This window comes from Aptenodytes patagonicus, chromosome 7 (assembly GCF_965638725.1).
Source record: "Aptenodytes patagonicus chromosome 7, bAptPat1.pri.cur, whole genome shotgun sequence".
Taxonomy (NCBI): domain Eukaryota; kingdom Metazoa; phylum Chordata; class Aves; order Sphenisciformes; family Spheniscidae; genus Aptenodytes; species Aptenodytes patagonicus.
In genome coordinates, this window is record NC_134955.1 from 68,100,359 (window position 1) to 68,114,226 (window position 13,868).

General features: G+C 48.0%; 1 protein-coding gene across 2 annotated transcripts in view; it reads left to right on the plus strand.

Annotated features, from left to right (window-relative positions):
* Positions 1-11,055: 11,055 nt before the first annotated feature.
* Positions 11,056-13,868, plus strand: part of SLC35F4 (solute carrier family 35 member F4) — a 136,580-nt gene continuing 133,767 nt past the window's right edge. For both annotated transcript variants that reach the window (XM_076343454.1, XM_076343455.1), the window contains exon 1: positions 11,056-11,181. In XM_076343454.1, the coding sequence (XP_076199569.1) occupies positions 11,079-11,181 (103 nt within the window). In that variant the 5' untranslated portion in view covers positions 11,056-11,078. The remainder of the gene's footprint in view (positions 11,182-13,868) is intronic.

Sequence of the window (13,868 nt, forward strand, 5' to 3'; positions counted from 1 at the left end):
ACTAAAATGAAACAAGCAGAAGGCTAGGTGATCTTGAAGGAAGAGATGTGGTGATACATGTGGATTTTGAAATGCTTATGGAAGCAGGAAAAAATACCAGCAGAAAAGTTTGGGTAGCAGCAGGTCTCTCTATGGGCACAGAAATAAATCTCCAAATAGCAGAGCTCAAGCAGAAAGTTCAGTGGCAGCCATAAAACTTGCAGTGCCATCTGGGAACAACCTGGATTTAATTAGAAAACTGTTTGCAAAAGAGATCTGCTGTCCCTCCCAAGCTTTCTCCTTGGACATAGTGATAGATCTCCAAATAGCAGAGCCAGGTGAGACCTTGGAAAACAGCACTTGAACAGCTTTGCCTTTGGTACAAAGTAATGGCTGAAAAATTGTACCAGCAGAGGGAGCGGGACACCAGATTTCTTTTTCCTACATATGTATCCAATCCAAGGAGATTCCAGAAGAAACCAGATGTTAAAAATCAAACTCCGCCCACTGATGCTTTAGAGAAAGTGTTAGCTGATGTAAGTTTTCTCCCATGGCTATGAAGCAGCTGCAAAGGCAGAAAAATAAAGTCTCCAAATATGCATTGCAGCAAAGAGTGTGGAAAAAGCTCACAGTGTTTCTAGGGCACTGGCCAGACCCTTCCAGGTTTATCTTATGTCCCGTCATGAGAGACCCCAGATTTGGGGCATATGACAGAAACAGGACTAAATACTCTGGGTAATGGGGCTGCAATATGTGATGAGAGCTGGATAAGGAGGCTTGTGTTCGTTGGGGGAAGGTGGCTGGGCTCCTTTGGCAGGCTCTTTGGGTGTGATGCAGTGCTGCTGCAGGGACTACATCAGCAGCAGATCACAAGTCCTACATGTCTACGTGTGGGGCAGAAGAGAGGTCACAGTGCTGAGCTACAAATGTGGCAGGTATGAGCCCAAAGAGGAGGGTGCGTGGAGCTCCAGCCAGATCTATCACAGGATAAAGGTGCAAAAACATGACAAACCTGCCTGGAAGAAATCCAGGGAATCTGAATTCATGAGGTCCTTCTGGAGAGGGGTCAGGGATGTCAACGCTGCTTGGCAATATGACAAAGTCAGCATGCTGAGGCTGGGCAGTGAAGACCAATTGCAATCTGCTCGACTTAGCCCAGCACGGTAAACAGATGGAAAGAAAAGGATAAAAATCTCAACCTCACCTTCACAGACAGTTCACGCCATAAAAACCTCATTCCCAAAAGCAAAAAGGCTTAGCTTGCAGTTGTACTACTCCAGAGGGTGATGTACCCAGCTTCCTGAGGCTAGCAGGAAAAGCAGAGCACAGCTAAAGGTACTGTCCCAAGCCTGGCAGGCCTTGCTTTCTCCACATAATTTATCCTTCTGACTGGCCAGCATGTTTTCAAGGGAGATATGTGCGCGCACACACACGCACACTTAGCTAATCTGAGTGCTTGCCGTTGGCTTCTGTCGAGTTGTGCTGCCCTGTACACTCCCAGGTGCAATTCAGATAACTCAGAACATGCAGTCAGCAAATCTGTCAGCCTTGGGACAATGCAACAGCCTGCTCTTCTGCCTCCTGGAAGCATACATGACTCAGGATGAAACATCCCTGCCTTTAGAAGCATCAGGATGACTTTTTTTTCCAGGTCAAGTCACACAGTTATTTAGCGGTGACAATGAGGGCTTGATTAGCACAAAACTTCAGAGCCATTTGGGATGTGCTATGAAACACTTCGTGGCCTCTAGCTGCCAGTGCAGAAACATACCATCTCTCCTTAGATCCTCTGTTATACCTGCCAGCGCGCTGCAGTTTTCTCAGGTGCCCCATGGCATCTTGAATGACACCAGATATTGATGTTCAGGTCAATGAATTGAGCCCTGACTCACCGTAAGAAGTGGAGAGGACTCACATTAAGAAGCCTTCTGGAGTGAAAGTGCAACCTGTGTGATGGGAGACTGGGCACAAAGGGTCTTCGGGGAGTAACTGTGAGCTCTTCTCTTGAGAGCTGGGACTGGAGAGTCCTAGGGGCACACACGGCCATATCATCCAGCTGCTCATTCCTGAGCAGGAGATGATCAGTAAGGCTACTCCTCTCTTTAGGCACCAGGAACAGATTCAGTCTAGGACATCAGAAGGAGCTGAACCTCCATCCTTCTATAGCATATTGATCTGAAGGACCTGTGAGGGCCAGAGAACAGGACTATTTTTATTGCTGGGGCTAAGTCACATAGCTTGTTTTAACCTCCATGCTTTTGGGAGTGAGTCCGGAGAGGAGATCACTTTCTCCCACAGCACAAGATATGTCGAAAGGAAGGAGGTGGAGGAGGAGATCTTTTGTTTTGGCTTAACCGGCCAGAGCGTGGAGCACCCTAAAGGATTTGATTTGATGTAGGCAGGGAGAAGTGTGGGAAGGAAAAGCTGAGCACAGACGGGACAGCTGCTGCTCAGGTAATACCTTATGTATCACTGGGAGTTTTAAGGGGTTATAGAACTGATCTGAAGACAACAAAATCTTTACAGTGATGTCAGATGATCAGGCCTCGTTCCATCAGCATCTTTTCTGTGTACACAGAGAGCAAATCTCTGCCACCAGGAGGTAGTAGAGATTTTTGAGTTTTTCATGCCACTTTTCATGAACTCTTAATCTCCTCAAAACACCATCTGGGAAACTTCATAGGTGCAGATGTATTGAAAGAGCCAGAACTTTATTATCCGCAAGAAAGATGCTTTGTAAAACTGCCCAGTGTTGCAGATTTCTTGTGTGTGTTAAATGGAGTGTTGCTTGTTGTGGGTCCTGCTGTGCTTCCTGCTGATGTCAAAAGCAAATGAAAAGCTGGCATAGATGATTGCAGGGCAGAGGAGATTTCTGACACTGCATCATGAGCTCAGTATTGTCCTGACCACCAGCCATCTGGACACTTCCATGTCAGTGCATCAGCATGTTCACTTTCAAATGACACCAGCCTCCAAATCCAGGCGCAGGGAGAAGTACACAAAATCTTACCAGATGCTCAAGAAATCAGTGTGGGTCTCATCACAGCCGAGTCCTGGGTCACAGTGTAGAACTCCAATTCCTCCATGCCTCCTGAATGCTGAAGACTGTTCAGAGATCAAGTCCTGGTTTGAATGGGAAGGGCAGGCGTTAGCAGGAAAGTGGTTCCTTGGAAATACTGTTGGATTTGTTGGATTTATTCCAAAAAGTACCTTGTTTTCTCTACAAATAACGATTTCCTCTCCCTATCCCTACCAGTGCAGTCAGACTGGAATCTGAAAGTCCAGCTAGACTTTGTCCACCCCAATTCTCACTGCTCCCAAGAAAGATCTTCTGCTGGTCTACGTGGTCATAGCTCTACTGAAAACAGCACGAGAACCTAGTTGTGGCCATTCATCATTCTAAGGCCTTGCTGAAGAAGTGGGAGTTGGAAAAATAGAGCAATGGGTATAAACCAGTCCATCAGCTGCTGTAAATGAGCTTAACTCTAGCCATCAAAGAAAGAAGGCAAAAGGCATGGTCAGTACTTTGCAAAAACGGGTCTCAGCCCATCTTAAGTGATAGCCATGTGCTGTTTGCATTTGTATGGAGTTTTGTAACCGTTACTCTTTTTTTCTTGCCATTGAGAATGAGCAGAGGTGCCTTGGATGACCCTCAGGGAGCAAATACCTACGACAACCAGTTGCAGTTTGAACAGAAGCTCTTTGTCTGTTTCCCCTCTCTTTGAAACAGGCATCAATAAATTGGCAGTGCTACTGCTAAATAAATGTTTCCAGGAAATGTCTGAGAGCATGGGCTCAGAGCAAAAAAAAAACCAGAGCGTTTATGACCTTTGGAAGAAGGGGCAGGCCACTCAGGAGGACTACAAGGATGTCGTGAGGTTATGCAGGGAGAAAATTAGAAGGGCCAGAGCCCAACTAGAACTTAATCTGGCTACTGCTGTAAAAGATGATGATAAATGTTTCTATAAATCTATTAGCAACAAAAGGAGGGCTAAGGAGAATCTCCATCCTTTATTGGATGCGGGGGGAAACATAGTGACCAAGGATGAGGAAAAGGCTGGGGTACTTCATGTCTTCTTTGCCTCAGTCTTTAATAGCAAGACCAGTTGTTCTCGGGGTACCCAGCCCCCTGAGCTGGAAGACAGGGACAGGGAGCAGAATGAAGCCCCCATAATCCAAGGGGAAATGGTTAGCCACCTGCTGCACCACTTAGACACACGCAAGTCTATGGGGCCGGATGGGATCCACCAAGGGTACTGAGGGAGCTGGTGGAAGTGCTCACCGAGGCACTTTCAATCATTTATCAGCAGTCCTGGCTAAGTGGGGAGGTCCCAGTGGACTGGAGGTTAGCAAACGTGAGGCCCATCTACAAGAAGGGCCAGAAGGAGGATCCGGGGAACTACAGGCCTGTCAGTCTGAACTCAGTGCCGGGGAAGGTTATGGAGCAGATCATCTTGAGTGCCATCACACAGCACGTACAGGACAACCAGGCGGTCAGGCCCAGTCTGCATGGGTTTATGAAAGGCAGGTCCCGCTTGACTAACCTGATCTCCTTCTATGACAAGGTGACCCGCTTAGTGGATGAGGGAAAGGCTGTGGAGTTGTCTACCTAGACTTTAGTAAAGCCTTTGACACCGTTTCCCACAGCATTCTCCTGGAGAAACGGGCTGCTCGTGGCTTGGACGGGTGCACTCTTTGCTGGGTAAAAAACCGGCTGGATGGCGGGGCCCAAAGAGTGGTGGGGAAGGGAGTGAAATCCAGTTGGCGGCGGGTCACAAGCGGTGTTCCCCAGGGCTCAGTACTGGGGCCAGTTCTGTTTCCTGTTGTTATCAATGATCTGGACGAGGGGATCGAGTGCACCCTCAGTAAGTTTGCAGACGACACCAAGTTGGGCGGGAGTGTTGATCTGCTTGAGGGTAGGAAGGCCCTACAGAGGGACCTGGAGAGGCTGGATCGATGGGCCGAGGCCAACTGCATGAGGTTCAGCAAGGCTAAGTGCCGGGTCCTGCACTTGGGTCACAACAACCCCATGCAACGCTAGAGGCTTGGGGAATAGTGCCTGGAAAGCTGCCCGGTGGAAAGGACCTGGGGGTGTTGGTCGACAGCTGGCTGCATATGAGCCGGCAGTGTGCCCAGGCGGCCAAGAAGGCCAATGGCATCCTGGCTTGTATCAGAACCAGTGTGGCCAGCAGGACGAGGGAAGTGATTGTCCCTTTGTACTCAGCACTGGTGAGGCCGCACCTCGAACACTGTGTTCAGTGTTTTTGGGCCCCTCGCTACAGGAAAGACACTGGGGTGCTGGAGTGTGTCCAAAGAAGGGCAACGAGGCTGGTGAGGGGTCTGGAGAACAAGTCTGATGAGGAGCGGCTGAGGGAACTGGGGTTGTTTAGCCTGGAGAAGAGGAGGCTGAGGGGAGACCTTATCGCTCTCTACAGCTACCGGAAAGGAGGTTGTGGCGAGGTGGGTGCCGGACTCTTGTCCCAAGTAACAAGCGATAGGACGAGAGGAAACGGCCTCAAGTTGTGCCAGGGGAGGTTTAGATTGGATATTAGGAAAAATTTCTTCACCGCAAGGGTTGTCAAGCATTGGAACAGGCTGCCCAGGGCAGTGGTTGAGTCCCCATCCCTGGAGGTATTTAAAAGACGTGTAGATGTGGCACTTAGGGACATGGTTTAGTGGTGAACTTGGCAGTGTTAGGTTAGTGGCTGGACTTGATGATCTTAAAGGTCTTTTCCAACCTAAATGATTCTATGATTCTATGACCATACTGATTCAAGCCAAAGGCCCTTTCTGCCCACATCCTATTTCTGACCACAACTAGCCGCAGATGCTGAAGAAAGACTAGAGCAGGGCACACACAGAGCCTGTCTTCCCACAGTCTCTCTTCACAACTTTTAGTTATCAAAGACTCAAGGACTTCCTGAACCAGAATTTTCATCTGAGCAGTGCTAGGTTAACAGTTGGACTTGATGGTCTTGAAGGTCTTTTCCAACCTAAACAATTCTATGACACTATGAATAACTACCTCCCTTTGCTATTTGGAAACAAAAATGATGAGTGCCCTGAAAGCTCCTTTCTTGCTAGCTTTAGTTAGAATAAATGTACAGAGCTGGGGGCTTGCATTTTTATACATCTTGGGGGCAAATGCTAACTACCGCTCTGTCTCCTAGTGCCCCAAGTGGATCAGAGCATGGACATATTCATACAAATTGCTTTGTAGCATGGGGACTGTTTAAAGCTGCACTGCTGTACAGACTACAGGTGCACAGTAAGAAAAAATGTGCATAAGCCATTTCTTCAGGCACTGCCCATGGAATGGGTGTGTTCAGCCCTGGCGGTGTCTCCTCTCGCCCCGGTCCTGCTGCTGACTCGGAGCGTGGGTGAGCTCTATGGGCTGGGTGTAGGCTGTTCCCCTTCCAGGAGTGAAAACTGCAGCCTGGTTTGGGATCAGGAAGGCATTTTTTTCTAGCTCAGATTGTCACTGTTCCAGTCTCTGCATGGACACATCTCGCTTGCTGGCCTCCTCCTTTTTCAAAATTTCTCTTACTTTCTGTTCTTTCCTTTCCCGCTCATTCTCATTTCTCTTCCTCATTCTTCAACTTTCCTTTTGTTATTTTTCTGGCAGCTTTCTCCTCCATCCTTAATACCATCTTTGTATCTTAGTTTCACAAAGAATTGATTGTTTCTTGTTCTGCCTCCCTTCAATGAAATCAACTGGCATTAAAAAAAGCTGCCTAGCTCATTGCCAAATCAAAACCTTTTAATATCTGGTGATGCTCTGAAATATTTTGGAACTGGACTTTAAATTTTGTTCCAAGCTGGAATCTCCCCAGTTTTCAAACAGAGGGGAAAAGCTCTTAAAACCAAGCTGCCAGCTTCAGGCATCTTTACACTAAATGGTTTTATATTGTCAATGAGTCCTCTTTGACCTTGATGTCAATGGAGAGACTAGTGCATTGTTCATCCCTGGTGTGCGTGAGGCAGAGTGAGCAGGAACTGGCTATGCTCCAGTGGCTTTCATGGGTACCACTTAAGAGGACAATTAGAGGAACTTCAAATGCTACAGACTTTCTTTTCCCTATGTATGGGTCCAGCTTCTTCATGTTTATGCTAGGTTTACACCAGCATGATTTGTCTGAGAGGAGAACTGGGCCCATACCACGCAAAATAATTTTCTCCAAATGACATGAGAGAAGTCCTATTTGCCATGCCTTTTTAAGCTGCAGTCCAAGTCAAGGTGACACGTTCTTGTTAAAAAAAACCCCAATAGTATATTGGAATGAAAACAGTTGATTTGGAATGATCAACTTTTAATCAATTTTTCACTTAAAAGAGTCACTTGGCATTGAACATTCCTCGCTGTGGCAGGTGGCTTTTTCTTTTTTCACATAATCACAGGCTCATAGGTAAGCTGCATTCAGAAAGAAATGGGCACTGACAGACCAAAGCTGCCTGCGTTTTTTATAGCTCACTCCTGATAACAGCTTAGGTCAGAACCTCCTCAAAGAGATGAGACGTCAGGATTGGCAGTAACCTCTGTTCATGGACAGAAATCGCCCCTTTCTTTCACCTCAGGTGGACTGGGGAGGTACGTGGAGGAGGATGAAGCAGTGAAGGAGCAGGACAGGGAGCTGGCATGGGAAACAGGAGAACTGGGTTGTAATCCTCTAAGCCTGTGGTTGATCTGCTTTAGGATCTCAGGCAATCACTTCAACTCCAAGTATTTTTGCTACCCTTCTTGCCCCGTGTCTTTCCATAAACCCTTTGGGCCGTTTGTCCAACATGGGGACATACTGAGCTTTGATCACCGTTGGGTTTTTAGGGTATCTTGCAACATAAGTAAGGAACCGAAAAGGAGGAAATGATGCCTCTTGCCTCACGGAGAAAGAACCAGAGCTGATGTGGTCAGAAAACTGGCAGGTAAGGACAGGTCTGCTTCTTCAGGCTCTACTCAGGTGAGGATACTCGTTTCATGACAGCATCATCCAGTGAGATTTGAAAGGCAACTATGAAATATACCCAGACTCCTGTTCCTTTCTATTTGAGGCTGTCTGGGAAAGCTGTGAGCAGCAAAAAAGACACTGGGACTGTCTGTCTGCAGAATCAGCAAGATGATCAGGAGACATTTCCATTGTTCTCTCACTCGAGAGGTTATTTTTGCAAACATATGGCCTGGAGTTAAATATATTTTTTTGAAAAACTGTGGCCAAATTCTGTGGCCATTAATGGTGTTAAGTCTCTTTCTTTCTCTAGAGAAAGATACCCATTTGTAGAGTCTGGGGGAAATTCAACCTGTACAACAAGCTCCAGGTTAAATTGCTGCTTTTAAAGCTCTTTTCTGATCAACCCTTAGATTTTAGTCACGGAGTGGTAAATATACAAATCTCTCTTCAAAATCACTTCAGCATATTTATGCAACTAGCGACTTTGATGGGCCTGTTAACTTGAAAAGATGAAACAAATAAGTCCCCGTCTGCCCCTAATCATGTAAGTGTCTTTCTTCTTGGTAATAAATGGTAGTTCATACATCTTACTCAGCTAGGCTTCCTCTGCACTCCTTTAAACATAACTTGCAAAAAGCCTAATTGCAGAAAAAGCAATCTGCTTGATTTTTCTTAAAAGAATAATTGTCAGCATAGTAAGAATTCAGAAACAATACGAAGCTGCAATTCACTATAAGCTTTCAAAGAAACAGAGGGTAACGCTGTGCATCTATTGCACAGTGATGTTGGAAGGGAATCATAGTCAGGAGCAATTTCACGAATGGCTTTGCTTATATTATTATCTAGTGATGTTTAAACATGCACAGCATGTCCTTGAAAGCCTAGAGATAAAAGGAAGAGAGGAGATGAAAAATTAAGCGAGAACTAAGGTGTTTGGAAAGAATTTGAAGCTTAGAGTTGTTTCTGGGCATATTAGTTTAACCTTCAAATGAACCAGTCATTTTTTTCCTTCTCTGCGAAGTAACACTTTTAAGTCCCAAAATTTGACTTTGAAGCTGAGATCAATGCTGGTAATGTTCTCATAACACCAACTCCCACTGGAGGTGAAATTAGGAAGGGGGGGACTTGTGGTTTATTCAGAGATTCCACACAACACACCAGGCAAGTGATTTTTGCATCAACTGTGCTTCCCTAACTAGGACAGAGAATTTCGATCTCGCAGAAGGGGTTAGAGCCTTACCAGCTCCTCCTGACCCAGCACGTCTCAAAGCCAACTAATACATGGTCTGGCTCTCAGCCGCTTCTGTCCCACGGTCTGTGAAATCCTGGAGGGGTGCGGGCTGCTTGTAACACTCCACAGATCAGAAGTAAAAAGACAATGTCTGTTGTCAGTTGGTGTAAATTCACCAGGAGTCTGTGCTTCTGTTGGACAAATACAAAAAAATCTATACATTGGAAAACATTAAAAGTCGCTAATCTTGTTTCATAGCTAGCCTAAAAGGGGATGAAGAAGCTGTGAAATGAGCTATGTCTTGAATTCCTGAGTTATAGGTGGTTGATTTATCACTGATTTGTAACTGCCCTTAGTATTACCTAGCAGCGTGGCAGGAGACAAGAAATCAAGATCAAAAGAGTATTTAATATCTTAAGTGCATTTATTATGTCTGCATTCATACACCAGAAAACATTGATCTTCAAAGCACCGTACAAACACTAACCAGCTAATGATTCCCCATGCAAAGCCACAGCAAAGGCTATTTTTAATACATCTATTATTTGCTTGTGCTTATAAAAGGCTGTTTTGTGCCATCAGCTTATTTAGCCAAGCACGGAAGGGAGAAGAATGAATGCGAACAGAGGAGGAAGCAAGGGATATGAAATGGCTCGACCGGGTTCCCCATGCACCAGTTAATGGACAGAAAAAGAATAGGTGCAGATAAGGTATGAAAGAGCCACAAAACAAAGAAAGGGCTGCAAAAAAGTGAGTAGATGACTACATAGAAATACATCTTGGAGGAAAAAAGGCTAATTACTAATTATTTCAGTCTAGCAGATAAGCAAGGACCAGTAGCAGGAAAAGTCAAGTAATTCAAAGCCTGATTGTTACCAATGAGTTAGAAAGCCAAATGGCGAATTTCTCACCTCTTTTTTCAAATGCAGGGAAAGATTTAGAGGACATCCTATGGATAGATCTTAGTTAGAGGAGGTGTACAACCTGCCTAGGTGTCAGAGGGCAGATATCCCTTCTCCTCCTCTGAGCTTTCCTGGAGCGTGGGACAGCACAGCTGCCACCACTGAGGGAGCGTGCCTCCGAGTGACACGCAAGGAGAGCCACGGGCTCCTCTGGTGGGACATGGACAGCACGCCGTGGTGAAACCTTCCCCCCTCAGAGTCCTCTGAGGCCAAAATTGGCCTCTATCCTTTCTCTGACATCTGTGGGCAGCCTCTGGGAGGACGGATGTGAGGATCTGGACCTGCAGGTCTGTGGTTCGCAGGTATCGTTTCAGGACATCTTCCTCGCCGAGGTCAAGCCCTGAGGTACCAGCGCATGGGGAAGTGCCGACCATCCCGCAAGCCGGAGTAACCCCCCTCAACTCCACAGACAACCGTGTCCCTTGGGCAGTCACCAGCCTGGGGAGGATTTGGGGGGCTTGGCAGGAACAGGGTGACACCAGGGTTTCTTTACACAGACCAAAGCCGCCTGAGCCCGGGCCTGCTGCGTTGAGGAGAGACCCCTCATCCTGCCGGCGGCACCGAGACGGCCCTCACACCCCCTTCCCGCCTCAGCTGCGGCCCAGAGGGACCAACCCGCCATCCCCACCTCCTCCTGCCCCCTCCCCCGGCTTTAAATAACGACAGAAGTACCCCCCCCATCCTCTCCCGCACCGCCGCTTCCCGCCCGCGGCTGGGCGGGAAAAGGCGGGCGGGGGGGTTGGGGGGGGGGGAAGAGGCCGGGCTGGGCGCGGGCCGCTGCTGCGCTGCGGAGCCCGTCCTGCACTAGGCGGCGGAGTCAGAGCGAGCGCCCCGGCGGCACCGCAAGCTGCGGCGGCCGTGCCCGCACCGCCTTCCTCCTCCTCCTCTTCTCCTGCCAGCCCGGCTCGGCTCCGCTCGGCTCGGCGTCCCGCCCGGCCACCCCGCGCGCGGCTCCCGCCCTCTATGGATGGGAAGGCAGCACCCAACGGCGTGGCCACCATCGAGGACAGGATCTTGCGGATCACGGGCTACTATGGATATTACCCGGGATACTCCAGCCAGAAAAGTAAGGCGCCCTCCCGCCTCTCCCGGCCCTTGGCGGGGTTGGGGGGGTGTGTATGGGGGGGAGGGAGGTGGCGGCAGAGCCCTGAGGGTGCCCGTGGCCCCCGCAAATGCCCTCCCCACCCCTCGGGGAGGTGCGGGGGGGGGGGGGGGGGGGCGGCAAGGGCGGCTCCCTGCCCGGCTGCCCGGCTCTCCCCTGAGGAGACGCGGCGGGCTAGGCGAGCCGTTGGCTCGGCGGCGGGGGGGGGGAGGCGGTGGCCGGGTCGCCGGTGGAGGAGCGTGGCTGGAGAGGGGGGCGACGGCGTTTCGCCGCGCAACTTCGGCGCCGGCGGCTCCATCCTGCAGCCAGCGCTCAGGAGGCGTGTGGGGATCTTTCATTGTCAATTTTAGGTTTATTTTTTATTTACACCCCCCCCTCCCCCCGCTCACCTCCGGGGGGGGGGTTTTTTTGCTCACCGGGTGCTTCGCGCCGCACCGGGAAAGTTTCGGTCCCGGTGGGTCTCCCCGGGCGGTCGCTTCGGCGTGAAGGTCCTGGGTTAGTCATCTTCCTCACAAAACTAATTAGATTATTCCAGAAAAGTGGGGAGTTACCGAGGGGTTTTGCTTCGTGCCATTTTAATACGAGACCCTTGTGGTTTAGGGGTTTGGTGTCGGTGGTTTTTTTTGTTTGTTTTTTGTTTGTTTGTTTTTGCATTAAAAGAAGCAGCTGAAATTAAAGCAGTTGGTCCGTGCAGAAATTCACTATTTTTGCTTTTGAAGTTTTTAATTAGGAGCAGCAGGTTTCTGGCAGCTGGGAGAACCTTAGTGGGTTTCTCTGAAATTGTGGCTGTCCCAGTGCTCTGTAGAGCTATTTAACGGGGAAAGTTAGGCTAATGAAAGAAATGATTCATTTTTACCACCGAGGAAATGGATGCATTAGGGTTTTATTGTCTAATAGTTGCTTTGCAGTTTGCAAAACCTACGGCATGCCACAGCTTAAAAAACAAAAAGGGAATGGAGGCAAAGTGGGGGGGGAAGGCAAAAATGCCACCTTAGTGAGGTTAGCACTAAGGAGCAGACTTTGTTCTGCGTATTTAAACTCCCCTTAGAATCAGAGGAGGTGAATTGCTTTCCAGAACAGGCAGTGCAGTACTCTCTGGCTCTAATGCAACAATAAACCAAAACACAATTAATAAACTGCTAATCATCAGACAAACATGTCTGTGGGCTTTTTATGATGGAGGAAAGCCATGCAGTAAAAACACTTAAAAAAAAAAAATTCCTTTGTGTAATGATCAGCTGAAAAAGCAAACAGTCAAGCCCAGTGGTTTTATTCAGCTGTTATTTGTAGCACGCTAACAGCAGGGCAGGTGTTACAATCATTTGGTGAGGTCAGTTGGTTTGTCTGTAGTCAAAGGAGTTGGGAAGAAGCTCAGAGCAATCTGAAGAAATGGCTGCATGACAGTCCAGGGACTATTTAAGTCTGAGCGAGGTGGGATTGTGTCCCAAATTCTGCAGTGGCTCCAGAGGATCTCTGCAGATTTACCAGAGAAGGGTTGAGGATACTGGGTTAATACTTTGTCACAAGTTTGCTTCAGTGGCAGAATGCAATTTTTCAGTCTGTAGCAACACTCCCACTCTCTATCAAAATGCAGACCTGAGTTCAGTGTTGGCAACGTAAGTGGCTCTGCATGGGTGCATCAGGGAGGCCAGGAGAGGACTGCCCAGGCAAAGAAAAGCTTTCTTAGTCCAGGACCAGGTTCTGCAGAGGCTACGAATTGCATCTGCTTAAAATTAGATAAAGCATGCTGGGAGAGACCAAGGCTTTCAAAAGTGCTGACTCTTGGGATTTTACTGCAAATCTCCTAGCCTTTTGTACCTTTGTTGTGGACTGGGTGCTGAGGCAAAAAACAAAAAGTGATTAATGTCTCAGGTTTTGCTGTTTGAAGAAAATAAGCAAAATTTGTGGTCATCATGCTTAAAGAGGAAAACTGGAAGTGCGTAACCCAGAAGTATCCCAACACTCGAATATCCTCAGGTAAACGAAAAGCATGCACCCCTTCTAAACTATGAATGCTTTTTAAGCAGTCTCATAAGTTTTGGAACCATCATCATAATTTTTGGAGTGCTTGCAGTTGGCGAATGACTAACTTGTCCTCGTGGCTGTGTGTTTTGGGTTTATAAAGTGCTTTAATGTGTTAAGATTTTCATGCAGATGTTCTGCCCCTACCTGGGGGAAGAAAACCAGGCATCCTTCAGGCGTCTTGAACATACAGCCTCTTGGCACTGAGGCAGCGAGAGTCACTCTTGGAGGTCCTGGCTTGGAGATCTTACTCCATTCCTGTGTGTAGGCTGAAGTATCGCCTTCAGTGTTGTTGCTTCAAAGTGCTTTTGACGGTTCTTCTGCTAGCTAATTGTTCAGCTATAGCACCGTCAACATGTAAACACTCAAGGTGGGAAGTTTATACAGCTAATTATTAATGTACTTGATATCTCAGTTTATTTTGGTGAGGGCATGATTTTGTTACTGCTATCCAAATACAGTTTTAGTGCAACTGAACAATGCTGGTGCCTTTTGCAGGAGAGCAGCATGCTGGTGGCATGCAGTGTGCTCAAACTTTCAGGTAGGTTGCGTCCCTACCCCCCGCCCCCAGTGGCGGAGGAGCCGTTGTCCTGTCCTGTGCCTGAACCTGTAGGATGTGCAATCATCTG